The following is a 27,414-nucleotide window of genomic DNA, read 5'->3' as shown; positions in this document are numbered from 1 at the left end:
TTGCCCATTTAAAGGGTATGAAAAAATGAATAATGTTCATCTGTCTAGTGAATTGAGCTCGCTAGGTGTTGCTATATTTCTTTAGACTTCTTTCGGATACCTTAACCATTTCTCTAACCACTTTGCATATTACCTCCTGTTTCAGCTGCTCCTTCTATTATCAAAGGAACAAGGGCTTTAAAAGGAAACTGGAAAAATAGTAATATTTTTCATTTCTTTTTCCAACCAGACAGACGCTAATTGTTACTGCCCTTAAAGGTGGAAAACAAGAGCACCAAGGACTGTTATAATGGTGCAAACTATTTGTTAATGAAAAAATATTTGGAGTGGAGAAGTATCATAATGAAAAGTTGAAGAATTTGTTAAAGAGACTCTTTGTGATAATGACAGATGTGCTGAGTGATAAGCAATGAGAACATTCCCACTGGGAAACATTGAAGAGGCAATTAAATGTTTTGACAGTTTTTATCATTATAACAATTTTTCAGTCTTACAAATCATCTTGCCACATGAAAAATGTGAAAACTGAAAAGCAGATGAGTTAAATAACCTGTCTCAATCTACGCCATGAGTCAATAAAGAGCCAGGATGAGAATCGAATGCCTTGATTTCTACTCTGGCCACCTTTCCACTCTGCCATGCTGCTTTCCCTGGTTGGTAAAGAAAGCAGGCACACATAAACATTCACAATGCAACAATAATAAGTGACCTCAGTACCTGAGAAATCTTTCCAAATCTTCCTTGCTACATCGAGACCATGAAACATCACCAAGATTTTGTCCTTTAATCCATTCACCAGACATGATATGAAGACCATCAGCACATGATGGGTGGTCATTGTCATGATTAATGCCCATGCTGATTCAGAATATAATTAAAATTTTAAAAGCACATTAACTAAATGTTACTTTTCAACTTTTCATAACTGCAATGAAGTAACAGTTAAAAATACTTAAAACAAGGGAAAATTCATTTTTTTCCCCAGGAGAATGCTTTTTTTTAACTGAAACATAATCGGTTACATATATTTGTGGCATAAGAGTTGAATATCAATACCTGTGTACAACGTGTGATGATCAAATCAAGAAAATTTGTTTTAAAAAAATTAGTGTCAAAATAAAATTAGATTTCAGATCATTTATTTTTTATCTTTTGTTATCAAGATTTAAGGTCAACATTTTTATTTAATAAAAAACATTTCCCCAATGAATCTACAAAATGACATGGTTGGGTCACCTATACCAAAATGATCTATAGATATATGTCCTTTGCATAGAGTATGTATGAAACATAGAAAGAGTAAATTTCTATTTAACACACTAGATTCTTGCTCTTGCCTGAATCAAATTTTTGTCAAATTCTGAAACCGCATTAAACTATTAATCTACTATTGCATCTTCCCTATCTACTTCTTCCAGCCACCTCATAAAACACAAATTGTCCCTGGGAAACTTTTCACATCCTTGGCCATCTTCATCTTTTCTAGTGAATGCTGATTTTGTTGAAACTCTATTCTAAAAATCTGACTTATTTCTAAAAGGATATTCTAGAAACATCTTAAATTCAACATATCTAAAGACTGCCCTCCTTACTTTCTCTTTCAAACCTCTATTTACAGTATTCTCTTTCTCTCTTTTTCTCTTTTTTATACTTTCTCTAGCACTAAGTCTGCCAAATAAAAATCTTCAGGTCATCACTTATTCCTTCCTCTCCAAAATTATTACCCAGGCTATTTTACTTACAAAGTATTATGGGCAAGCTCTGCCAATTCTACTTTCTAAATATTTTTCTCAACTGTCATCTCCTTCCTATTCCTATTGTTATTTAAAGAGGATTATATAATATTATTACTAAACAGAGAGTCTGAATGGATACTTATGGTATTCTAACTGGGTTCTGTGCCTCTCGTATTTATTAACATTCCCCTTTCCCCTCAACCTGCCCTACCCCAGTGAGGTCTATTTAAAACACCAGCTGACTCTGCCATCCCTCTGCTTTGTCATGACCCTGATGGCAATTTCCAGCTCTTTTAAGAAGATACACAGTCCTTTATCTTCTTCCATGTCATTTATTGCATTTTCTGTTCAGCAATATGAGATGACTTAGTTTCCCAAACATTACGTTGTTTCTTATTTTCTTGCTACTAATTGTTATTTAGCATATTGTATGTATTATATACCATATAAGGGGCTTTATAAGTTAAACAAACTTATGGGGTAGAAATGATTATAACCCCCATTTTGCTGATGAGAAGGTTATACAATGGGAAATTAGAAAGTAGTAATGTCTGAACCAAGGAGGCTGGCTCTAGAACTCACGTGACTAGCATGGGGCATCTGTGATTCCACTCCCCACCCCGCACCCTGTTGAAGGTGCCTTTCCTTTAGCTTCTTTGCTTGGACCAATTCTACTTAATCTTCAAGATAAATGCAGATTACTTCTGGCAGGTCTTCTTTCACTAACCTCTACCTCACCTAGTTGTACCTCCTATTTTTCTCACCATAGGGTTCCATGAATAACATTGTTACAGTGTTTTCTACATTGCATTACACATTTTTACTTTTGGTTAACTCTCCAAATTCTGTAGGACAAGGATTTTTTCATCTAAGAATCTGGCATAAAGCAATTACAATCTGTAACCCATGTTGAAATCTGAATCAAGCCATCATACAAAATCACTTCCATTTCAGAAAAAATTTCATGTACAGTCATGTTGCATGACATTTTCAGTCAATGATGGACCTTATATCTGACAGTGGCCTCATACTATTATAATAAAGCTGAAAATTCTTATCAGAAAATTCTTATAGTGATGCTGTAGCCTTTCTAACGTCGTAGCACAATACATTACTCACATGTTTGTGGTGATGCTGATGTAAACAAGCCTACTGCAAAGTATGCTGAGGAGGAGTCTAGCTTACCCACAGGGTGCCCCTCCCAAAAGGTAGTCCAGACCTTTAAGATAGAAAGCCAAGCATTTGACACATTAGGTCTGACCCCAAGTGAATGGGTTATGGCCTAATTTAGAATTGTTGCATTTTTTATTGATTCCCACCCATCCCAATAGCAAAATAATAGTTAATAAAAGTTAGCTAACACTCACTGAGTGCTTGCTGAGTGCCAGGCACAATCCTAACCTGTAATTTAATTCTCATAACTTTCTGGGGGTGGTATTATTCTAATCTCCATTTAACAGATGAAGAAAGCGAGGCACAGAGAGACTTAGTAACAATTAGAGGACCCACGCTCATGCAACTAGTGGCCAGTGTAGATAGTAGCAAACCTCATTGCTGTTCTCTTTCATAATACTCTTCCACGCAATGACAAAATTGTCTAATGACACATTTCTCAGAACCCATCCCCATCATTAAGCAACACACGAGTGTAATCTCTTATGAATTCTCATGATATGCCACTAAAATCGTAATTCATGAATGAGAGTTAACACTGAAGAAGCAGAAAAAAGAAGTTCTTTTTGTACATGCTAAGTGTGAGATGACGGCAGGCTGGTCCAGTGTTCTCTTTTCTCCTCCCTTTATGGTCTAGATAATAAGTAGAATTGTCTTTCATAATGAAAAATTTACAAGAATATCTATGTCGTATTTTAAAACACTAATAAAAGAATTTTTTATAGAAGTTGCTGCAGGAAATCACAAGTAAGCTATCTATGTCTTCTCAAGTAGAAATAAAATTTTTCAACACTATCAAGCTATACTCTATTGAGAAAAATTAAAAATTTGAGTCAAAATTGTTATGATCAAATATGTTTTTGAAAGACAAAAATGGTATGGAAGAAACAAAGAAATTCAATCCATATTAATAAATTAACAGTAATTATATTACTATGTCTGCTAAGTTTGGCTATGAAAATTCTGGTCTCAATAAAACTAAAAATACATTATTGAATATCACTTTTCAGTTTCAGCGTAGGAAAACTTCACTGTTGAATCATATTTCTCTTTTCTATTCTAAAAACTATCTTCAAATAGGATCTGCATCAACACACATTAATGGAATAATTGACAGAGAAAATAGAAAGCAAATGTCTCACACTTTGAAGGTAAAGAGGAAAAGAGATTACACAGAATAGTTATGAACCAATTCAACTGATAGAATCCCAGGGGTAGGGTGAAAATACACTGCAGTTACTGAGAGATTTAATCTCTCTATCTTCCCCTCATTCATGTCACCAGAGGCAAGTTAAATAATAATAAATAAATAAATGGGCCTCAATCTCCTCATCTGTTAAACTTTCCTGCCTGATTTGTTGCGAGGACTGCATGAGAATGATGTAAAGTTCCCGCACAGTTCCTGAAATATAGTAGGAATCCATAATAATTCCTTACAGTGGGGCGTTAAACTAGAGAAACTGTATCGTACCACTCTAACTTGTCAAAAGACACATAGAGATAAACTTATCATTAAAGGTAATTGGCTGTATTTGCTTTCTTCGGTGTAAATGTGGACGTAAGAAAAAACATGAAAATAGTAAAGGCAAGAATTTACTTTGCTTAGATGTTTAATTAAAATAAGAGATTGGAAAGACAGCACAATCTCACAAACTGATGAAAGGGCTCTGATGCAGCCCCTGTTGGCATCCCTGTCTCATCTCTCCCATGGATTCTGGCTGCAGCACACATCACTGGGGGACCCGTTAATTAATGGCCACCCACTTGACATGTGGGACATCCGTGGTGGTGCAGTTTTTCAAATCATACACAAATGCTATTATTTTTGAAAGGCAACGGGTCTTTTTGAGAATAATAAAACTTCCTAAATAACGTGTCCATTTGAGAAAAGGAGAGGAACTGCTTCCAAGATTTAGCAATTTGGACATTTTCCCAAAGTAGTGTAATATGATTTTCCAAATTTGGAAGATTACAACCTCTCATCCAGATGATCATTTTCCTTTTGGGATCCTGATTCTCATGTAAGAAATTTGCTTCAGCCATGGAGAGATCTGATGATTGGAGCATTGTTTACCGTTAGTTATATTTTCCTAAAGCTGTTTAACTCACAACAGAAAAGATTATCATTAAATTGGGATAAGGATTTCTTTTTTTAACCACACATCTGGAACTTAGTCCTGATTCTACATATTTGAAATAAAACAATTAATTGTGAACCTTTATCTGTGCCAGTCAGTACATTAATCATTTACAATGATGATATCATTTAATCCTCACAATATCCCCATCATGTTTCTATTATCATGACTTCTCTTTTACAGATGAGGAAGGTGCTGAGGTTAGTGGTGGAACCATGACTCAGACCAGGCAGCCTGATGCTAAACCAGACAAACCCCTAAACACCACACCATAGTGCTTCTCTTTCTGGATCAAAATTCTCCATTTCTGCAGATATTTATTGTTTTCTGAATAATTCTAAATGCCTCTGGTCTTTTAGCAGAAACGCACCTTTATGTGTACAGCCCTGTAACCAAGTTGCATGCATTGTATGGAAAACATTCTGTAAGTAAAACATTAGCAACACCTCTTCTCACACTGTGCAATTAAGCTACATTTTAATAATCTCAGTTTAAATTCATTTTGACAAAGAGCCTTGGGCAAATAAACTCTCCACTAACATTGTACATGGTTGTCAAGTCAACTGAAAAAATATTTTTATCTTATAAAACTTCTCAACTTGTTTAAAAGTCCCTGCCAGGAAGTTTTGTGATATCCTGCGGAAAGCTGGAGAAGCATTTGGAGTTTGAAGATGGTCCCTTTTGATGTTTAAAGAGTTAGAGAAGAGAACACTTATGAATTACATTTTCTGGATAATTTGGAAACGATCTGATTTGTAAACACTAATATTTTAAAAGAGTAGACTTTTTTTGTGCTTAATACATTAAACATTTTTCATGACATAATATTTCCCATTAAAAGCCTTATATTATGTGGAAAAACTAATAAAAGAAAAAAAAACTATCACAATCTCTAACGGGAAGTGGATTATATTTCTACAAAATCATATTTAATTTCATATAATTCAGTGGGTATATCTGATTTGATGTAATTTCACTCTTGTGTGTTCATGGAGAAAAACTCAGATATTAAGAAATACAAGATATTTTTGTATTTCTTTTCATATTTTAAATGATTTAAATCATTTCAATTTGCACAAAACAATGTAATATATACTTCTATCAGCAAGTCAAAAAGCTAAGTAAATCAAGTCAGCAACACAGTAAAAAATTAGAGGTTAAATAAAGTAGAAGTACAAAAAAAGAGTTTCCTTTTGACTTTGCTGTGAATTATATAACAGGTTTATTTAGCAATTCAGCATGCACTTGTTGAGAACTCATTATATTCTGGGTACTGTGCTGAGCTGGAGTCATAGAGACAAATATAACCCAGTTCATTCCCTCAAAGAGATCATCATCTACTGGGACTGGAACACTCTATCCCTTGGCCTTATGTAGCCAATAGGTGCCTGGATATTGTTAGTTCTATATTCCTTGAAGCTCTCCTACTCATCCCTACCTTTTTACCTCTACTGCCATGAACCAAGACAGATGCTGATTCTCTTTACTTCTGTTTATTGTAGCATCTGCCTGACTAACCTCCTACTCCTCAACTCTTTGCCTTAGTAAACGATGCTTTAATGATGCTAGTTTCTTACGAATGTAGTAATATGACAAAGCTAAATTCCTTGCAAAAGCTTTTAATTTTCCTTGGCAAGCAGAGATACTGAAAATGTGAATAATGGACCACTTGCATCAGAATCACGGGACATGATGCTTTAGGTTAGTTTAAATGAAGATTTGTGACCCTCCCTCCCTCCATGTATTAGTCTGTTTTCAGAATACCTGAAACTGGGTATTTATAAGGAAACAAAATTTATTTCTCAGTTTTGGAGGATGGGAAATCCTCAGTTCAGGGGCTCACCTGGTGAGGGCTTTCTTCTGGGTGGGAACTGTACAGGTACCACATGGCGAGAATGGCAAGAGCTCTTTAACTTGCTCTCCTTATAAAGCCACAAGTCTCACTCCTGTGACAACCCAGTAAACTATTAACCCATCAATCCATGAATGGATCAATCCGTTCACAAGGGCATAGTTCTCAAGATCCAATCACCTCTTAAATACCCCCCCCCCTTTCAACACTGCCATAGTCTGACTTCCTTCCTCTTAACACTGTTACAATAGGGATCAAACCTCAATGAGTTTGGGGAGATATTCAATCCACAGCACCTGACCAATTGAAAGAGAATATTTGGAAATAAGCCCTAAAAATCTGCATGTTAACATTTTCTAGATGATTTTTATTTACTAAAAATTCTGAGAACCAATGATCTACAGGACAAAATCCACTCTTTATACCATTATTCAAACCATCTGTAAACTGACTTCAATCTAATTTTCACTGCTGCCCTAACCTTTGTTTAAATCCTTTCTATCAGAATGTTTTCCCCTGCTAATCTTCATTTACAAATCCAACCCAAATTTTAAGACTTTCTTCTTCTTGAAGAACTTTTCAATAAATTTTAGCCTATATTTCTCATGATCCTTAACTTCTGTGCCTTTCAATTATATGAGCCATATATTTGACATATCAGAACTGCCTTGTATTTCTGGTGAATTTTAAATACTATCTATAAAGTTATCACCACCTAGAATGTAAGCAGTCAGGGATGAGAAATTGCCATATTTTCTTTTTAATTCCATTAATTATTTAGTCCAATGTCTTATTAGATAAATATCTACTGGTTTGTCAAGTGTTATAGAATCATAGAAGCGACTAAATATTCCATTATTAGATGAAAAGTAGAAATTAACGTGGCTTCCTGTCAATTTAGAGAACTGCAAGTTTAAAAAGTTAACAAATCATCTGCTCAAAGAAGGTCACTTGGCTTATTCTAGGCCATACATTTGGCCAGATACATTAGAGAAATCAAACAGTAAGCCAATTCTTGCGAGGCCATTCATTAGCTGGGTGATTCTTCCCCCTCTTCCACTTATTCACTGTGACATCCAAACCTATGTTTGGAAAGAATGTGGTGTGGGAGAGATGCCACATCTAAACCGGCTGAAGTCCCACTATGATAACTAATTTGGACAAATGCTTATTACTTTAAATGGCATCATTGTCTAAATAAAGTATCAAATACAAAAGCTGTGTTTCTGGTGTACAAAAGTATTCATAACAAGTAAAGTTTTTGCCAATCTGGTTTAGAACCTTTGAGAGGTATGAAATCATTCCAAAAAAGAACTGAGAGATGTAAGGACACTGGACGTTGAAAATCTCCCTTTTCCCATTAAATCGCTCATAAAATAACTCGTATGGAGGTTTCTCAAACAACTACAGATAGATCTTCCATATGATGCAGCAATCCCACTTCTGGGTATATACAAGAGGAATGGAAATCATCATGTCGAAGGAATAACTGCACTCCCACATTCATTGCAGCTCTGTGTACAATAGCCAAGATATGGAACCAACCTAAATGTTCATTGATGGGTGATTCGATACGGAAACTGTGGTATATATACACCATGGAATACTACTCTGCCATAAAAAAGAATGAAATTCTCCCATTTGCAATGACATGGATGAGCTTGGAGAAACTTATGTTGAGTGAAATAAGCAAAGCACAGAGGGATAAATACTGCATGCACTCACTCATAGGTGGGAGCTAAGAGAGAAAGAAGGAAGGAAAGAAGGATCACAGTAGTGTGTTGGACTTGTACAGGGAGAGAACATATCTAGGGATACAAAGTGGAGTGGGGGAAAGGAGGATGGGGAGGGAGGTTAGGGATAATTGAGTGGGGTACACAGGGTGCAATCGCAATTTGTGGTAATGGGCATGCTGCCAGTATGGATCTGCACTCACAACTAGGGCACGAGGGGGGACAATCAGCTTTGTATCTCATGAATATTCATAACCAATAAAAAATAAAATAACTATAATACTACAAATTACCACCATCATTCATTCACTCTGTATTATGTGCCAACCATTATACCACCAATCCTTACAATAAATCTTGAAAGAAAAATTATCCTTAAAACTTTGGCAGGTGCCCCAAATATTTATTGCCTTCAAGGACTAAATATAATGAAGCATATTTATTGACTCATTAGCTTCTTAGTTCTAAAGTAACTCCTGGAATACCCACTTAGTGGAGAAGCCATGTCTCCATGCCAAAGTTTAGTAATATACGTTAGTCCTTGTCCCTGGGTCAAAAAGCAAAAATGAAAACTTGAAAACACAGATGCATTTTTGGCAATATCAAAAAATGCTCTATGTTTTATAATGACATGATATATAACTAATTTTCCCTAACTTATGCAATTTTATCAAACTCAACATCTCTATGAAGTAGGCAATCTAATTATCACATGAGAGTGTTAATCAGCATGTAAGCGGTATCGTATACAATTAATGCAGTCTCTTTCAACTTATAAAAATATAGAACTCTGCTAGTGGGTTTTTTTGGTATTTTCTTGACACTACCTATTAGAAGCATAAATTATCATAAATGTGAAATTACAAAAAACTGTATCATACATTGATTTCAAGACAATTTTGTATACAACTTTATGACTACAGTGTTATTCCAAGAATATAACATATCTTAAAAGGGCACTTTTCATAATTAGAAAAAGAAAGTACTATAGCCATGAGATACTAAAGTATCAGAAAATAAATATTGTTTTATTTATTTATTTATTTATTTAACTTCTCAAAATATACTGTAGTTGATTATCATGACCCTTTACCTGTTCCTCTCCACCCCCTCCCAACCTCCCCACATCATATCTGTTCACTTGATTTAAATAGTTCAAGGAATTTTTGTGATTAATGTAAGACAAAGACCACATTCAGGTCCTTAGGATTATTTTTATTAGCTAGAGTTTTTAAGAAATGGGGCTAAAGTAAGCAAGCAGGCAAAAAGTGAATTTTTCAGTGGATATGATGTGGGGAGGAGGGGAGAGTGGGAGAGGGGAAGAGGAATGGGTAAAGGGTCATGAAAATTGATTACAATGTATATTGAGAAGTTAAAATAATAATAATAATAAAATAATAATTGTGTACACACACACACACACACACACACAAGCGTATTGTTCAGTCATTCTAGAAGCAAAGAAGAACAAATACAAATTTAGTTATAATTTTAAATGTGCTATACTCAAAGCTGGAAAAATGAGCTAAAACTCTATTTACAAGCATTATTTGACAGCAGTTTTCTATTTAAATTTTGGTAGATACAGTCACATCCTCCAGAAACAGTGTACTATTTTACACTCCTCTCAAAAAATTTTAAGAATATCTGATTTCTCAGATATTCCAATACTTTTCATTCACTTACACTGTTATCAAAACATAATTTAACAGCTATTTATTGAGCATCTGTGAAAGGTGTTACCGATACAATCTTAAATAACAACAACAACAAAAAACCCCAGCAGAAACAAACAAAAAGACACCACCCCTGTCCTGAGGAAGCACAGTGTAATTAGAGATACAGGCATCAAATAATCAAACATATAATGTAAACTTGCAATTGTGAAAAAAATTGTAATGAAAACTACATAGAATCTATGAGAGCATATAATAAGGAGACTTAACCTAACCTATAGATGGAGTACTTTGAAGAAATAATCTGAAAGAAGAGAGACAGAAAACTAGAGAAGAAGGCGGGAAGAGTTTTCATGCCAAGGGAAGCACATGTTCATTAACTGGGAGTGAATATGGGTTCATCTGAATAGGTTTACATAATTTGATACATGAAAGTAGAATTGCTTGTAATCTCAGGTGGCGTTTTTACAAATGATGCTAAGTTTGTTTGTTCTTTTTCATATAAACTATGGATAAATCTCTGAGCTTTGTGATTGTATCCTTTGCTATTCTGCATATTGATTTGCAACAGCACTTTTTATATTAAGGAAATGTTACATGTCACATATGTTGGAAACACTTTCATTGATTATGATTTATCTTCTGACTTTTTTTTTGGTGATATTTACTTTTGAATAGTTCATTTTATGTGACTCTTCCTTAAATGTTTCTAATGTCATATCTAGAATCACAGACATTTCCTACTGAAAGATGAAAAAAAAAATGCCAACCAAACAAAAATTTCACTGTGTAGAATCAGTTTGGTGTATTTCAATGTGGTGCCCAAAGCAGAGAATCAGATTCCTGTTACTTTTGTTATTGAATGATTTATTTCCTTCACTTATACAAGCACAGTCTTCATTACATGCTACATTTCTACAACTTTTCCTGCTAATGTATGGATTTTTAAAAATTCTCTCTTCCATTGGCATGTTTGCTTATTCAAGCATCAGTGCAAACTGCTTTTATCTACTATGAAATGTATTAATATCTGACAAAGCTCACTCTTCCCCCCCACATTTTTTTCTTTTTTAACAAAAAATTTCCTACATTGATTTTTCCGTATGGACTTTATTATCAGCATGTTTAATAAAAGAAAAAATTAAAAAATTCTGTTGGTATTTTTGGGCAGATTACATTAAATTTATATATAGGTGATTGTCATTGTATAATATTGACTGTTCAAAACCAGGAAATGTCTTTTCATTTATTTAAACCATTTTATAACTTTCTATGTGGTTATAAATTCTTTTTATAGGTCTTGCAAATTCCTTTGTAAGTTTATTCAAAGGTATTTTATCTTTTTATTTTTATTGTGTTTTATTTTTCATTATCTTCCATATAAATAAAATTTTTTCTTTCTTTATAGTTTGCAAATGAGTCTAAGAAGCAGAAAAGAGAAATCAGTTTGGGTCATGGAATGCCACTGCCTTGGCTGAATAAAGGAAAATATGGCTTTATAGTTCTACAAATATAAATATGGCAAAATTATCCAAATTTTAGGCATGAGGAAAATGATCACAGATTTGACTTGCTCAAAGCTTATTCATCAAGTAGCCTTGAGTACAAGAATTCAAACTCAAGGCTGTGTGACTCTTAATACGTCTTCTCTCTCACCTATCCACTTAGGTAGTTTCAAACATTAACAAAGGCATGCATGCTAGAGAAAGACACTTGTGACATTTGTTATAGAGAATTCTAAAGAGTACAACATGGGAACAGGAAATTTAAATGTAGCCATTACCAATTTTATTGTGTCAAGTGACATTAACTATAGAAAAATTAATTTTGAACATTTTAAGGAGCAATAGATTTGTAGAGGCAAGAGTATATTTGGTTTCTGTTTACCATAGCAATTTGTTATTATTTCATGCATTTTCCATTCTAAAAGTTCTAAGGGATGATGTATTGCCTTTATGTTCATTTCTTACTTACTTCTGTTTGTCTACTCTCTTTTTAAAGTATATCCTCTCTTTCGCATAGCAGATATACTGCTGCACATCAATGCAGAATAAATGTTAAAAACTTTATTCCCTTCTAAAAAGAACTCCTTCTGCAAACTGAGATTAACCAAATATACATGTGGCAGGATACCTCCTGGGACATATAACTTCTTACTGAATTAGCAGAATTTTATGTATTTATTTTTCAGATTTATTAGGGATGAGTGACCAAAAATTGCATATATTTAGGGTGATGTATACTTTGTGAAATAATTACCAAAATCAAGCTAATTAGCATATCCATTAACTCACCTTTCTTTTGTAGTGAAAACACTTGAGATCTATTCCCTTAGCAAATTGCAAGTATATAATTCATTAATAATAACTATAGTCACCATGTTGTACTTATTCATGTTATAACTGAAGGATTTCACGCATTTGACCAATATCTCCCCTTTTCTCCCACCCCCCAGACCCTGGTAGCCACCATTCAACTTTCTATTACAAGGAATTCGACTCTTTTATACATTCCTCATCTTTTTGTGTCCGGCTTATTTCACTTAGCATGCGTTCATATTGGATCCCAAGATGACTATCCAATGGATGAGCATTCATACAACAAATGTTTGAGTACCTATAATGAATGTATAATGCACTCAACTTTGTGCTGTGGGAGAAAATAATGTATTAACATTAATCCTGTTTTCATAGAGATTGCTGTTCAGTTGGGGATATATGAGGGTACTTCAAAAAGTTCATGAAAAGATTCATATTATCTTTTAATTTTTTTCCATGAACTTTTTGAAGTATCCTAATATGTGTAAATATCGTATAAAACAGTATATATCAGAAATAATTGTAAGTGACACATGTTATTTGCAACAAACTATGCAAAGAAGTTAAAAAAGATAATGTATTTCAGCCAGAATTTCAGGTTTAATTTCACAAAGGTAATAGGATTTGTCTCAGCCATTAATTAATAAATAAAATTAAAACATAAAAAATGGTATAAATCAGTAGGGCCAAAAGTAGGGATTTAAAACAAAAAGGATGAATAAAGACATGATGTTAAAAAATTGTGGGTTGTTTGCATTCATGAAATAGAAAAGTAGATTATAAAACTTAGAAAAATAGTTTGGGATCACCCAGGAAAAGTCATGATTGTAAGTCTAAGTAATTTGCAATTCCTTTCTTAGTGGTAAAAGGTAATAAACATTTCTGAACTAAAGATCAGGACCACAATTCTGGAAGTTGAATCTTGCTAATGTGTGAGATTGATTAGAAAGGTAAAGTCTTACATCAAGGAGACCAGTGAGGCAGGTATTGCGATAGTCTAAGCCTGGAGGAGTAACAGGAGAGGGAATACAGATGGGACAGATATTTCAGATGTAGAATGAATAGAATTTGGCAACTGATTATGGGAAGAACTAAGGGGAGTCAAATCTGTGATCATTTTCTTCATCCCTAAAATTTGTCTCAACTAAAGGCTTGGGAGCACTATTAGTGCCCATAGCAGAAATACAGATGTCTGAAAAAGCAGGTTTATAACCTGGTCCTATCCTCAATTCTATCCATGCACAATTTCCAGAGTAGTATGTATGTAGAGTTTATTGATTTCAAGGGCCTATTAGTCACGAGACATCTTTATTCTTGGTGCTGTGGCAGTCCTTAAAACTTGCTATCTTGATGCATCCAACTTGATTCCCTTGTATTACCTTTGTTGTTTATACACCGCTGCTTTATTTTGAAAATGTTTCTTTGTCATTTTTGCATCATTCTCAGGTGAGAATAGACTACAACTTTCCTTCTTCATAATTGTCCTTTCTTAATTTTACATTATATTAATACTAGCCTCAAATAATGAGCTGGAGAGTGTTCCTTCACTCTCTAGAAAAATTAGATTAATATTAGCATTATTTGTTCCTTGAACCTATTCCTATGTCTGGTTGGTATTTTCTTTAGGAAGATTCTAGAGTACTGGTTCAATTTCTTTAAATGGTTATAGAGCTTTAGGTCCTTCTATTATTTTATTCAAAATTTTCCTATTTCATTTTCATATGTTTTTAGTTTTTTGACGTGACAGTATTCAATACATTTTCTTAGTATTTTTCAATATCTTTTAAGTTTATATTATGCTTCCTTTCCAATACTCTTGAATCATGCCTTTTTTTTTTCTTGATAAGTCTTATATTTGTCAATTTTACTTGCATTTTCATATATCTAACTTTGGCTTTGATGTATGGAATTTTTTTCATTTTTCCTTTTTTTTGAATTTTAATATTTTAAAAATTGTATGTGTTTATGGGGTATATAGTTTGCTGTTTCAATACATGCATATATTATAAAATGATCTAATCAGAAGAGTTAGCATATCTATCACCTAAACATATATCATTTCTTTGTGGTTATAACATTCAAGATCCTCCTTCCTGGCCACCTTGAAATATACTATATTATTAGCTATTATCACTCTGGGAAACCGGAACTTATTTTTCCTGTCTACTAGTAACTTTGTAACTTTGGACCAGTCTGCCAACATTTCCCTGGCCCCCGCCCCCCACCCTTTCCCTGCCTCTGGTAATCACTATTCTACTATTTCTCTCTTTTTTTTTTCCTTTTTAATTATTTTTCTCAATTGGCCCATGCTAATTGTACATATTTATGAGTACAGTATGATATTTGGGTACATTCATATTGTGTGCAACACTCATACCAGGGTGCTTAGTATATTTATCACCTCAAATAGTTGTCACTTCTTTGTGTTAGGAACATTCAATGTCATCTTGTCTAGCTATTCAAAGATACACAGTACTCTGTTGTTAACTGTACTCTCCCTGTATTATAACAGATGAATTTTTTTCTATTTCATTAATTTCTTCTCTTTGTTATTTCTTCCTTCTATTTTCTTCTACTTGACTATTATTTTTCTATTTCTTAATTTGAAAATTTAGGGCATTAATTTCATCATTAAATTTTTACATGTGCATTTAAAGCTACTCATTTCCCACTACGTACTGTTTTATCTGCATGCTTCAAACTTGTTAAACAGTATAATTATTATTGCTTAATTCTGAGAACATTCTGGTTACATAATGATTTCTTCTTTGAATATGTGGTTTTCAAAAGTATGCTTTTAAATTTCTAAATGTACATATTTTTTTTTAGTTTTCTTTTTATTGTTTGCTTAATTGCATTGTGATCAGAAATGTTCATCTGTATATTAATTTTTTGACTTTTTTTAGGCTTATAGAATAAAATAATATATAGTCATTCTTTGTAAATATCCAGTGTGTTTTAAAAGAGTGGGTATTCTTCATTTATTGGCTTTAGGTTCTATATCTGCATAAAAGCAATCTTTTAGTTGTTCAAATCTTTTCTCTTTCACATAGATCTTTCTGTTCACTTGATCCCTCAGTTACAGAGAGTTGTTTTAACCCCCACCCCCCACTATGGCTGTTGTTATATCTATTTCTACTTTTAGTTTTGTTATGTTTGACCATCTGCTTTAAAGCTATATCATCAGGTTCTGGATGATCCTGATGGATTCTTTTTCACTCCATGTCCTGAAGCAAACCACCCACTTCCAGCTGTCTGGAGATACCCATTGCCAGGCAAGAGGCCCTAAAATTTTGGCCCCCATCCACCAGAGTACATTAAACCCCTCATCTCCTCTTCAATATCAAGACTCAGCCCTATGTGAATGAGAAATTTCAGCTCTCTTTTATTGCAATAGATTTCTTTCATCTTTAGTATGTGGAAATTTCTCCTTCTGGCTTTTTAGTTTGCCTATTCATAAAAAAATATTAGGCTCTTTTTGGGATTATAAGTGTTTGAAATGGAGATGGGAAATTTCAGTGTCTTCTCAACTGTATTTGATCCAAAATCCTAATGTGAATTTTTAATGTGATAACAAATGCTAATTTATTACTTAGATAATAACAAATAAGTTCCTCAAGCAAAAGACTTAATTCAGTTCTGCTAGAAAATTAGCACACTTGTAAATTCAACTGTTCTGTAGAACACAAAAGGTTATAAATCATATGGTTTTAGAGACAACAAATGTATTCATTCACTCAATAAGTACATTTTCTGAGTACACACTATGTGGCAAATGCCCAAGTACTACTCTTTTAGATGCTGGAATAGGATAGTGATCTAAGGAGATAAGAATTTGCTACATATGACCATAGAAGGATAGATCAATATAGAAGTAGATATAGACAGATAGATAAAGTGGGATTTTGAAAAGTTTTATGGAAAAAATAACAGCAGACAGAGGGAAATAATTTGAGGTGGTGGTTGTGTTTACAGTTTTAAGAAATGTTATCAGAAATGCTTCACTGAAAAGTAATGCTTGAGCAGAGAATTAAAGAATGGGGACAGCCATGTGGCTGTTAGAACTTTCCAGGGAGGAAGAAAAGCAAAAGCAAAAGTCTCAAAGTAGGTGTTTGCGTCATGTGCTTGAGTTATAGCAAAAAGGCTGATGAATATGAACCACGGTTAGGAAGGAGAGAAATGGCAGGCCATAAGAGAAGGAGGCTAGAATTTGTAAATCTTGTGGGCCATTGTAAGGGCTGGGGATTTTACCAAGTAAGACAGGAAGGTATTAGAAGGTTTTAAGCAAAGAAGTCAGGCAATCTGCTTTGTTTTAAAAGAATCTCCCTGACTGAATTGAATATATAGTGTAGGAGGCAAGGGCTGAAAAAGAAAGATCATTTAAGAGGCTACTGAAATAATCCAGATGAGATGCGATGGTGGCTTAGTCCAGACTGGGAGTAGACAATTAGTGAGAAGTAATCAGATTCTGGATATACTCTGTAGGTAGAGTCAACAGCTCACGGATTGAATGTGTACCATGAGAAACAGAGAGGGCTTAAAGATAATTCCATGGTTTTTGGTTGACCAACTGGAAGGATAGAGCTTCCACTCAACTGTGATCGAAAGACTTCAGCAGGCAACAATTTTAGGGTGGGAGGAGTCATTTCTGCATGTGTGCACTGGAATAAAGTTTCACTCCATGTGGATTTGGGTATATTTCAAAATACACAACATTATTTTTACAAAACTTTATCTGATAACTTATTAATAGTCCCACGCAATATCAAATAATATTCTAAACAATTTGGATATGCATACAACATCTGTTTTCTAATCAAGTTTCACTGGCATGCTATGTATAAGAATATTTTACTAAAATCTACTACATTAAATCATTTATTTATTTGATGTCTAATATGTACCAAGCACTATCAAATGCATTAGGAATCCCATGATAAGCAAAAACAGATATGGCTCCTCACCTCTTGGAGCTAACAGCCAGGTGAAGTACATATCTAGTAGATGAACAAATGTACATTTACAAAGGAGGTAGTTCCAGTGAAATGCTTAATACAGAGATTGACCTACACAGGATGCTTCCTTTAAGAAATGACCATTGATCTTATATATGAACTATAAGCGGGAGGAGATAATTACTCAAAAACAGGAAGTGAGAATATTCCAGGTAGAATAATCAGTGTGTGCCTATGTCCTGCAGTGTGAAGAGACATGGTACATTAGACACAGTAGGCAAGAACCCTGGTGTAGCTGCAGGGTTGAGCATGAGAGGGAGCAGGGAGTGAAGCATAGCTGAAGAGATAAGGTGACAGAGATAAGCCAGAGTAAGCTGAGTAGAGTTCCGTTAGCTAGAAGAACTCTTCCACATTTCTGGCACAGCAGTGTAATTAATAACATGGGCTTTGAATCTGGACAGAATTGGCTTTGAACATCCACTCAGGCACTTATTAGCTGTGTGAGCTTTGGCAATCATCATCTCTAAAATAAAGCTAATATTATTGCCTTCCTTCTTTAGGTGAGAGCAGAAGTCTTTGGCCCCGATGTGCTAAGCCAATGCAATGTTTTGCTCTTCAATAAATCTCCATATTAAGCAAAGTCAGAAAAGTGTCACAGAATAATGTTATTAACAACGATCTTTAAAATTATTATTTATTTATTTTTTTAAGGAAACATATAATTTATTAGGTGGACTTAAAAATTAACACAAATCAATTTTAGGCACTTCTTGAGTGTAGATTATGGGAATTTTCTACCAAAGAACAGCATATCTAGTAGGCAATACCATAAAGATTTAAATTTTAGTTTTTACAAAAACACAGATGGTCTAGACAATTGATAAGAAATATTGTATAATTAATCCAGCTATAACCTATTTTAGGGTTAAATGGAAGCAGTCAGTTTTTATCATCCAAAATTCTAAATTCTAGCTTCCCTTTCTTTACTGCACTGTCACGGTCTTAAGATAATCTAATATATATTCTTTGAGGAAGCATGATATAAATGTTTTATTGGAGCTAAATTTTAGTAAAACCATACCCAATAGTAAATGGGTTATTTCAATTTTAGCTGGAATCCACAAAGAGGACTGAATTATTTGTAGACCTAAAGCAAAAAGCATGTGGTATATGTGTATACCTATCTATCTACCTACCTACCTACCTACCTACCTACCTACCTACCTACCTACCTACCTACCTACCTATGTATCTATTCTCTATCTCTGTATTTATATACACACAATCTATATATGTGTGTATGTGTGCATATTTATATACTTATATAACAAAATAATCTAAAACACCACTAAATAATTGTATGAAAGAACAAATTTTATTTTTTGCAATGAATTGCATCACAGAATTATGTCAAAAAGTACTTCACAAATATATGAGGACAGAAATATACAAGTACAGACCACCTTTTAGGCTAAAAATTTAAAAGATTGCTTTCTAGCAACTCAAATACAACTTCCTAATACAACACTGACTTAGAATGAAGAAGGGTCTGCCTAATCTGCTATATGGCAGGGGTACTCAGAATGTGACCTGTGTATTGGTTGCCATTTGATGAACTGTTTTCATTACTGATTTGAATCCAGACAGGTAGCCAGTGCTATTATGTAAATCAGCTACAACACTAATTCCCCACGGTTTAGTTCAGCTGACTTTTTCTTTTTCTTTTTTTTCATTTCAAGACTTTTTCAATAAAGGAAGCAATCTGCAATATTCTGGAATAGTTCCTTATCTCATTACAGACCACACTTGAGTAGTAATATCATTTATTAAGCAGTTAATGAGAAATACAAATTTAACAGAGAGAACTTTACTACATAAGTGAAAGTAAATTCTAGATGGCTTCAAGTGTTAAATGGCAAGAGAGAGACAAAGAGAGAGAAGAAAAGAAAACATAAAACAGCTATATAAAAATGTGTTTCCCTAATTTTAGAATGGGGAAGTGCTTGTAACTGCACAAGCTTACAGAAAAAAAAATAATAAAAGAAAGTACAGAACTTGACAACTACAAAATATCTACAGGTCAAAAATATTAAAAATCAAGGCCAAATTGACTATTAGGAGAAGAAAAAATTTTATAATATATATTTGATCAAATGAGAATATCCTGAATATCAAAAGAACTCCTGAAAAATGAATTTCTATTAGCTTCAGTTTCCTTATTTGGAAAATGACAATAATTACATTACTTAACTCAAGATTTTGTGAGACTGGATTAGATATGAATACATAGTATTCAGTACAATGCCTGATAATAAAACATTATTATTATTAATCTTTGGCAATCTAATATAAAATATGAGATTTTGAAACTTTAAAAATTGTGTGTACTTGTACAGTAGAGTTAACTTAGCAAATTCGGGTGGTTCAAAACCTGAACATTCCAAAGAAAAGTTTGGTCCTTGTCTTGGCTCCTAGGAGGTAATTTCTAAGCCCTTGGAATATCCTGCCGAGATATCTTTGACAAGAATTTCTCGGTTTAGCTGGGAGCTGTGGACCATGACAGTCTAAGCTTAACAATGTGATTTATGTTGGGGTCTAGGGCCAGCTTGACCTTTGGAGGGGATGGAGACTGAAGGTGTGCCTTGTGAGCAGTCAGCCATGCCTACATGGCCAAACTCCAGTAAAAACCCTGGATACCAAGGCTCAGGTTATCTTCTCTGGTTGTCAATACTCTGTGCATGTTTTCACACATTGTTGTTGGGAGACTTAAGCACTGTCTGCACAACTCCTCCAGGAGAACAACTAGAAGCTTGAGACTAGTGTCTCCTGGACTCTACTCTATGTGACTTTTTCCCTTGCTGATTTGAATATATATCCTTTCATGTAATAAACTGTAACCATGAGTAAAACAACTTTTCAAGTTTTGTGAGTCCTGCTAGCACATCAGTTAACCTCCAGATGGTCTTGGGGACAACTCCCAAAACACAGTAATCTAACCACAATTAATATATTAATAATAAGTTGTGTCCTGAAATCAAAATAAAATCTCTTACTTTAACAAATTGCTGTTCATAAAGATCATATAAAGTATATATAATACAGTGAATACATACATATGCACATACGCATTCAACAAACCCTGTTGAATCCATAAATAATTACCTAAGGTATTTTATTCATAAAAATGAAGTTTTAGATTTCATCATAGCAAATTAATGAAGATTCCATTCATATTTCATGAATATATCTTAATTCAGTATAACCAATAAAAACATTTCCTTCTCAAAAATTTTGGTTACAAGAAAATTAACTCTCCTGAACTATTGTTTAGAAAGGAATTTTGAAAGGGAATCAAAAAACATGGGTTTAAATAATTTGTTTCCTCTTTCTCATTGTGGATTCTAACTTACAATTTCTATATCAATGCATTTAAGATAAGCTTAAATTGGTAATTTTCCAAAGTAAGAATTCAGTACACTTTTGCTGACATTCTTTTAGATTTTTTTGTAATAGTAATTTTTTGTTCTCTTGAGTTATTCAAATCCTCACCCCCAAGATTAATTTTTTATTACTTGGTGGCTCATGTTAATTTTCCCAGCTATATGTGGAGTTGTTCTGAGAATTTCTAGAAATCAAATTCAAGTCAACAAACATAAATATACTCATCTCAAATCAGTTTAGAAACATTTCATTTGTGATTATAAATGTATTCTTGAATTAAAAAGTTTAAATAAAATCATTCTGCCATTCTAAAATTGTGGGTTGCAGAATTATATAATATTATAGTTTGTTATTAGTTTCTAAGAGACTGTTTCTACTTATATAATTTAACAAAGAAAGAAATCCAAAAAAGAAAAAAAAATAAGATTTAAGAATTTCACTTGAAGAGATGACTCTGAATCATAACTCTAAGTAAAAGAGCTTTTGCTTAGGTGTACATGTGTATGAACTTGGAATCTATAGATATAATTATCTAATATCTATGAAAATTTTCCCTCAAAGAGAGGTTATGAGTATATGAAAATATTTTTGTTTACCCTCTTCCTTTATTTCTTCTTACATTGTGCCTTATATCTTACACTGGATGATGATTATGTAACTTATATAGATAAATTTCCTCCAGTTTGTTTTTTATAAAGGTGACATTGTCAAGAGACATGCTATTGATGACATGACAAGAGACACTGCTATTGTCTCTCACTGTCTAGCATCAAGAAAGAATTACCCCCTACTTTTAAGACAAATATTGCTTACTATTAAGGAGAATTCTTAGTAACTGAGTAGTTCAACATATATCTCATGTCCTGGTCCTAATCCACCAAGTATTACACATATCTTTGGCACATCTCTATTGATTTTGGGTACAGCTCTATAATACTCAAAGAAAATAATATTTTCGTACCATTTTAGCCATTCCAGTCTGAGTTCCTGGTTAGAAACCAATGTTTCTACTACATAAAGCTGAAGTGACCTTTCCTTAAATTATCTCATTTAGTTTTTTTTCAAGTACATGTAGCTTTTGACCAAGATTTTGGATGTTAATAATTTAACTTATATTGTGGTTGGTTCTTTTAATTAGTGTTTCTCCTACATTTTAAGAATATAGGAGAGAATGAAATAACTAATTTTGCATATCTGTTTTTAAACATATGCATTTAAACATATATTTTTAAAGTAAATCCTCCACTATTCAGGGTACTGGACAAAATTATTTAATGCCTATTTGTAAAAGTATACTCAGACTATTTATATATCAAACTGTTAATACATAGCTAAAGAGTGAAAAATATAATTATTCATATATTTACATTTACTTCATGAAAATTATATTTGTAATCAATTCACTCTTACCTTCTTAAAATTATTTGTCTCTGAACCTTATTCTCAGCATTTTTCCTTCAAATGAGGCCCATGGCTTTTTCTAACATGATTAAACTGAAAATATCTTTAAATTATCAAAATTATACTGGAATTAAAAGTCTAAATCCTATCATTCCTGGAATGCAATATTAAATGAGGTTATTGCATTGCATACTTTCCCTAAAGGATGATGATTTTAAAGTATATTTATCTTTTTTTCTTTTTTGAAGTAAAAAATTCACTACTTGAATTCTTGATCACCTAAAGACTGAAAGTCTACGTGAAAGAAAAGTATATCTATTCATTTAAAAACAGTGACATCAAAAATCAATCACTTGAAAGTAGATTTTAAATGTTTTCACCCTCATCCTAAGTACATGAGGTAATGCATATGTTAATTAGCTCTATTTAGCCAGTCCAAAAGGTACACACATTTGAAAACCACATGTTGTACATGCTAAACACACACATATTTTTTCAGTTAAAAGATTTTTTAAATCAATGTCCTATTTCTTGGACTGGGTTATAGATCACCGGTATATTCAATTTTTGATAATTCATTCAGCTGTATAATTTTAATTTGACCATTTGCATTTACTTGAATAACTTTTTTATCAAACACTGCCATTTCCTATATAAATTGCCTCTTCTAAGCTTTCTTCTACCAATCAAATTCCACTGCCAATTCAACTATATTCAATTGCCTGCAGAGTCCAGGAATACAATGAAAAGGAAGTGAGCTGGGCATACAACACTCGAGTGCTTGCTGCAGCCCATGATGAGCTGAGAAAGATGGGCTCAGTCTAAAGGGCACAGACGCTACTCAGCTCCAAGGAATGGTTGCCATATGGGACTGTGGGTCCAGTGTTTCCAGCTCTGGAAATATGAATTTTTATGTCAAAGTTATACTTTTTAATGTTGGCAACTAATTCATTTTTTTAAACACTGAAGGCCAAACTAAATATGTCTTTGACCAAAGAGGCCTCCATAAAACTCACCTCCCTGAGTAGGACCTCACTAAATCTGAGTCCAATTAAAATACTTTCATTTGTGCTGCTGATACTGCTAGCAATTAGGGAAGCATACAGTCAAAAGGAAGTCTGACTCCATGCCATTTCTACTATAATAAACTTCCTGAAAATATGTGCATAGTTTTTATGCAATTTAAATTCCAAACTAACTCCATAGCACAGGTATGTCGCCCATTTTACTGGTGTGGAATCTAATGCCCAAAGACAGCAGATAATGTAGAAATGTGGAACAGTATGACCTGAGGTGACCTCAAGCCCCTGAGTTCAAGTCTCTGCTCAACATATTAGTGAGTTTTTGTGTTGCCATAACAGAATACCTGAGACTGGGTGATTTATAAAGAAAATGGTTTGTTTGGCTCACAATTCTGGGAAAGCTGCGGCATAGGCCTAAGGCTGCTTCCGTTCATGGCAGAAAGTAGAAGGGAAGCCATCTTGCATAGGGATCACATGGCAAGAGAGGAGCAAGAGAGGAAGAGAGGTGCCCGGCTCCTTTTAACAACCAGCTCTCCTGGGAAATAATAGAAGAACCCATTCTCCCCACCCCCTCAGGGAAGGTATTAATCTGTTCATGAGAGATCCCCCACAGTGACCCAAACACCTTCCACTAGGCCCCATCTCCCAACACTGCCACATTGAGAATCAGATGAGTTTTGAGGGACCAACCATATTCAAACTATAGCATTTCAACAATTACTATTTTATAACCTTGTGAGGATTAATTAACTTCTCTATACTTTAGTTTTCATTCCTGTAAAATGGGTATACTAATAGCACTACATCATAAGACTGCTGTGAGGTAATACAAGGCCTTAGAAATGTATCTGGCACATATTAAGTACTATATGTGCTGCTACTGCTTATTATTATTGTTATTAATATTATTAGTAAGATAAGAATTATAACAGTAACTACCTCCACGCTTTTTGTCTGAAATGAACCAATCTACGTAAGGTACTTAGAACTGTGCCTGAGACATAGTTAATGTTCACTCCATGCTAATTATGTGTCTAATTCAATCCTCTTTCAACTATGTTATACCTAAACCATGCAGATTAATTCCTTTACTCAGTCTGGTAATAATAAGCATAGTTACTATGATAGGTCGGAAGAATTTTCACTTGTACCAAATGTTTTCCTTGGGTGTTTAAAAAACATACAGCTTTGTAATCTCATGATTACTGTAATGTTTATATGGCTTGGAAATGTGTACTGAAATCAATTATGCACATGTAATGATTGTCTTGATGAGGATTTTAATTATGTAATAAGATTATATTTAAAGTATCAGGAATAGTTACAAAATTCAGAAGATACTTTTAAAATTTAATGGTCTTCTCCACCTCTTGTTGCTTCTCTAATTTTTCAAAAACTTATAGCCCAAAGAAAAAAAATCAAAAGATATGCATATAATTCAATAACTCAAATTACAAAGTTATATGCTAACATATATAACATAGCCATGACTTTTACTTACTTGTGACCCATTTCATGAGCAATTGTAAATGCAAGATTCAGGCCATTGTCTTCAGCAATAATACATTTTCTCTTTTCACTACACATTCCATTCAAGTAAGCTATACCTAAAAAACACAAACATTAATATCATATGTTTGAGTTTAAATGCCAAGATTTATACTACATATTAGCAGTAGGAATCAAAATCATAATTGTCTCAACTCAAATATGTCAATATTAAACTGTGAAGTCTATCTCTTAAAATGAAAGTTTAGAGGAAGATGTATAAGTCAATCAATAAAGTGTAAATATCCTTTTCAATTTCATATTTTGGATAAAATTATTTTGCCAATTATCCAATTCCCTAAGGGCATACTGGAAGAGCATATTTTATAATTACCATTTTTTGTTGTCATGTGAGATAACTGAATAGTCACATTAGGAAACGTAAAAAAAATACGTCAAATATTATTCCATTCTTATAAAGAACTTAGTTTCAAAGAAATACCATAAAGTAAAATAAACTACATATAAGATAGTCTTGAATGTACATTTATTTTTGGAAATACTTATGCACTATTTTACTAATTAAGAATATTCCTGAATAAAGATCATTTAACAAAAGGAATTGTAATCTTCCAAGCTTGTTTTAATGTTATTTTCAAATAACAAAAGCTATTGCAATATCTGTTATTTTGAATTCATTATATGTTCTCTAATTCCCATATCCTTATAAAATAAATTTTAATCTCATTTTATAGATGAAGATATTAAGACTTAGACAGATGAAATGATTTTCAAAAGATCACATAACTACTAAACATTACAGGATAGGGATCTGAATCCAGTTAGATAATGCGTATTTTGCTTCTGAAAACAATTTAATGCAGAGCTTCCCCTAATTAAAGGTGGCTAGCTGACTACTTTGACTTTTTTCCTTTCTCCAGAGACAAAAAATAATGGTAAGAAATAATTAAATTTAAATAAAAGAAATTATTCATTCATTCATTCATTCATTCATTAACAAGAAATTATTATTGTTCATGTTTTGGAAAATTAGAAGATTCATGAAGAAATAGGAACTGATTTAGTGAAAGCCACAGCCTAAACAACAGGAGAGGAATTTTGATGAGAAGAGAATTAATGAGCATGTTGGAATCCCTGAGAGTCTTAAGACTCAGACATACAAGGTCTAGGGAGAGGCATTGCAGGAGGGCTGAAAACGGAGATTAGTTGAAAGGATATGTGAAACCAGCAACTACTCATATATTGTTCATGCAGAATGTCAAGGCCTGATATCCACTGGCCTTTCAGGAAAATGAAGATAAATTTTTAAAGCAAAATGTAGTATAGCATAAAATGCTATTTTTAGAAATATAACTACAAGAAGAAATAGCCAAAAGATGAAATATATAGAGAGAGAGAGTTGTAATTTTCCATATACATTTACAGATTTTATTAGATTTTACAGAAATTTCACATCTATAAATAGATGAAATGACTTCTTTATGGATGGGTAGGTGGATGGACAGATGGACAGACAGATAATAAGTTCAACTACTTCATTTGGCTTATTAAGATGACTGAAATTACTCCAAGATTAAATCGACACAAAGTAGGACAGAAAGATGAAGGTAGTGATAGAGGGGGGGTTGAGGAAGAGAGAAGAAGAGAAGGGGGGCAGGATAAAAACATATTCCTTTATCGAGTTCCATTAAACAACAAATACAATTAAACTTTAAGACATTTAATTTAAAATTAAAAGATAATGTGAGTTTTAAGAGAGGTAAGTCATGTATTTATTAACACAAAAACAAGTAAAAAATGATGATTTGAGGATAATTGATCTTGTGTAATAATCAAAGGGAAAAAGGAAGGAAGGAAAGAGGGAAGGAGGGTGAAAGAAAAGTATCTTCTCTTAATAGGGTTTTAACATATCCTTGAAGATTCGAAAAAAAAAGAAAAAATAATTGAGATTAAATGTTCCCCCAAAATACTAAATTAAGCTCACAATTTTCAGCCTACTGATGATCACTTTTTGGTACAAAATTTCCCTTAAGATTCTCATATATTACACTCCTTTTCCACCACAACTAAAATTGTCCCACCACCCAGTTCAGATTTAAAACTTACTGGACATGGGTTAACATCATGTCATATACCTGTCTGCCACGTGGACCAGTACATACCAAATTTAGTCACTTTAATACGTTTGACATTTCTTCTCCTTAAAATATCATACTGTCCCCCCATAAAAATAGTATTGCCACTTGTTTCCAAATCTTCTCTCTTTTATATCTTTTATATATTTCTACTCCTACTGTATTGGCTAGGATTTGCAACATACTATTGAAATATATGGGTGGTATTAAGTTTTTCCCTCTGACTTTAATAGAAATGTTTGCAGATTCATGGTTGCACATAATGTTTTCTGTAGGACTTTCATAGATACGGCTTATCAATTTAAGGAAATTACTTTCTGACATT

The 27,414-nt window shown here is 33.2% G+C and overlaps 1 protein-coding gene across 1 annotated transcript in view; it reads right to left on the bottom strand.

Moving 5' to 3' along the window:
• The window catches only part of ADAMTS19 (ADAM metallopeptidase with thrombospondin type 1 motif 19), a 265,672-nt gene that overhangs the window by 115,044 nt on the left and 123,214 nt on the right, over positions 1 to 27,414 (bottom strand). Inside the window, exons 8-9 of the mRNA XM_063087880.1 lie at positions 24,947 to 25,052; positions 718 to 858 (exon numbers count right to left, since the gene is read on the bottom strand). Of these exons, the coding sequence (XP_062943950.1) occupies positions 718 to 858; positions 24,947 to 25,052 (247 nt within the window). The remainder of the gene's footprint in view (positions 1 to 717; positions 859 to 24,946; positions 25,053 to 27,414) is intronic.

Source organism: Cynocephalus volans, chromosome 2, assembly GCF_027409185.1.
Source record: "Cynocephalus volans isolate mCynVol1 chromosome 2, mCynVol1.pri, whole genome shotgun sequence".
NCBI classification, from domain to species: Eukaryota; Metazoa; Chordata; class Mammalia; order Dermoptera; family Cynocephalidae; genus Cynocephalus; species Cynocephalus volans.
The sequence above is the reverse complement of the archived record's forward strand: the minus strand, read 5'-3'. Positions and strand labels throughout refer to the sequence as shown.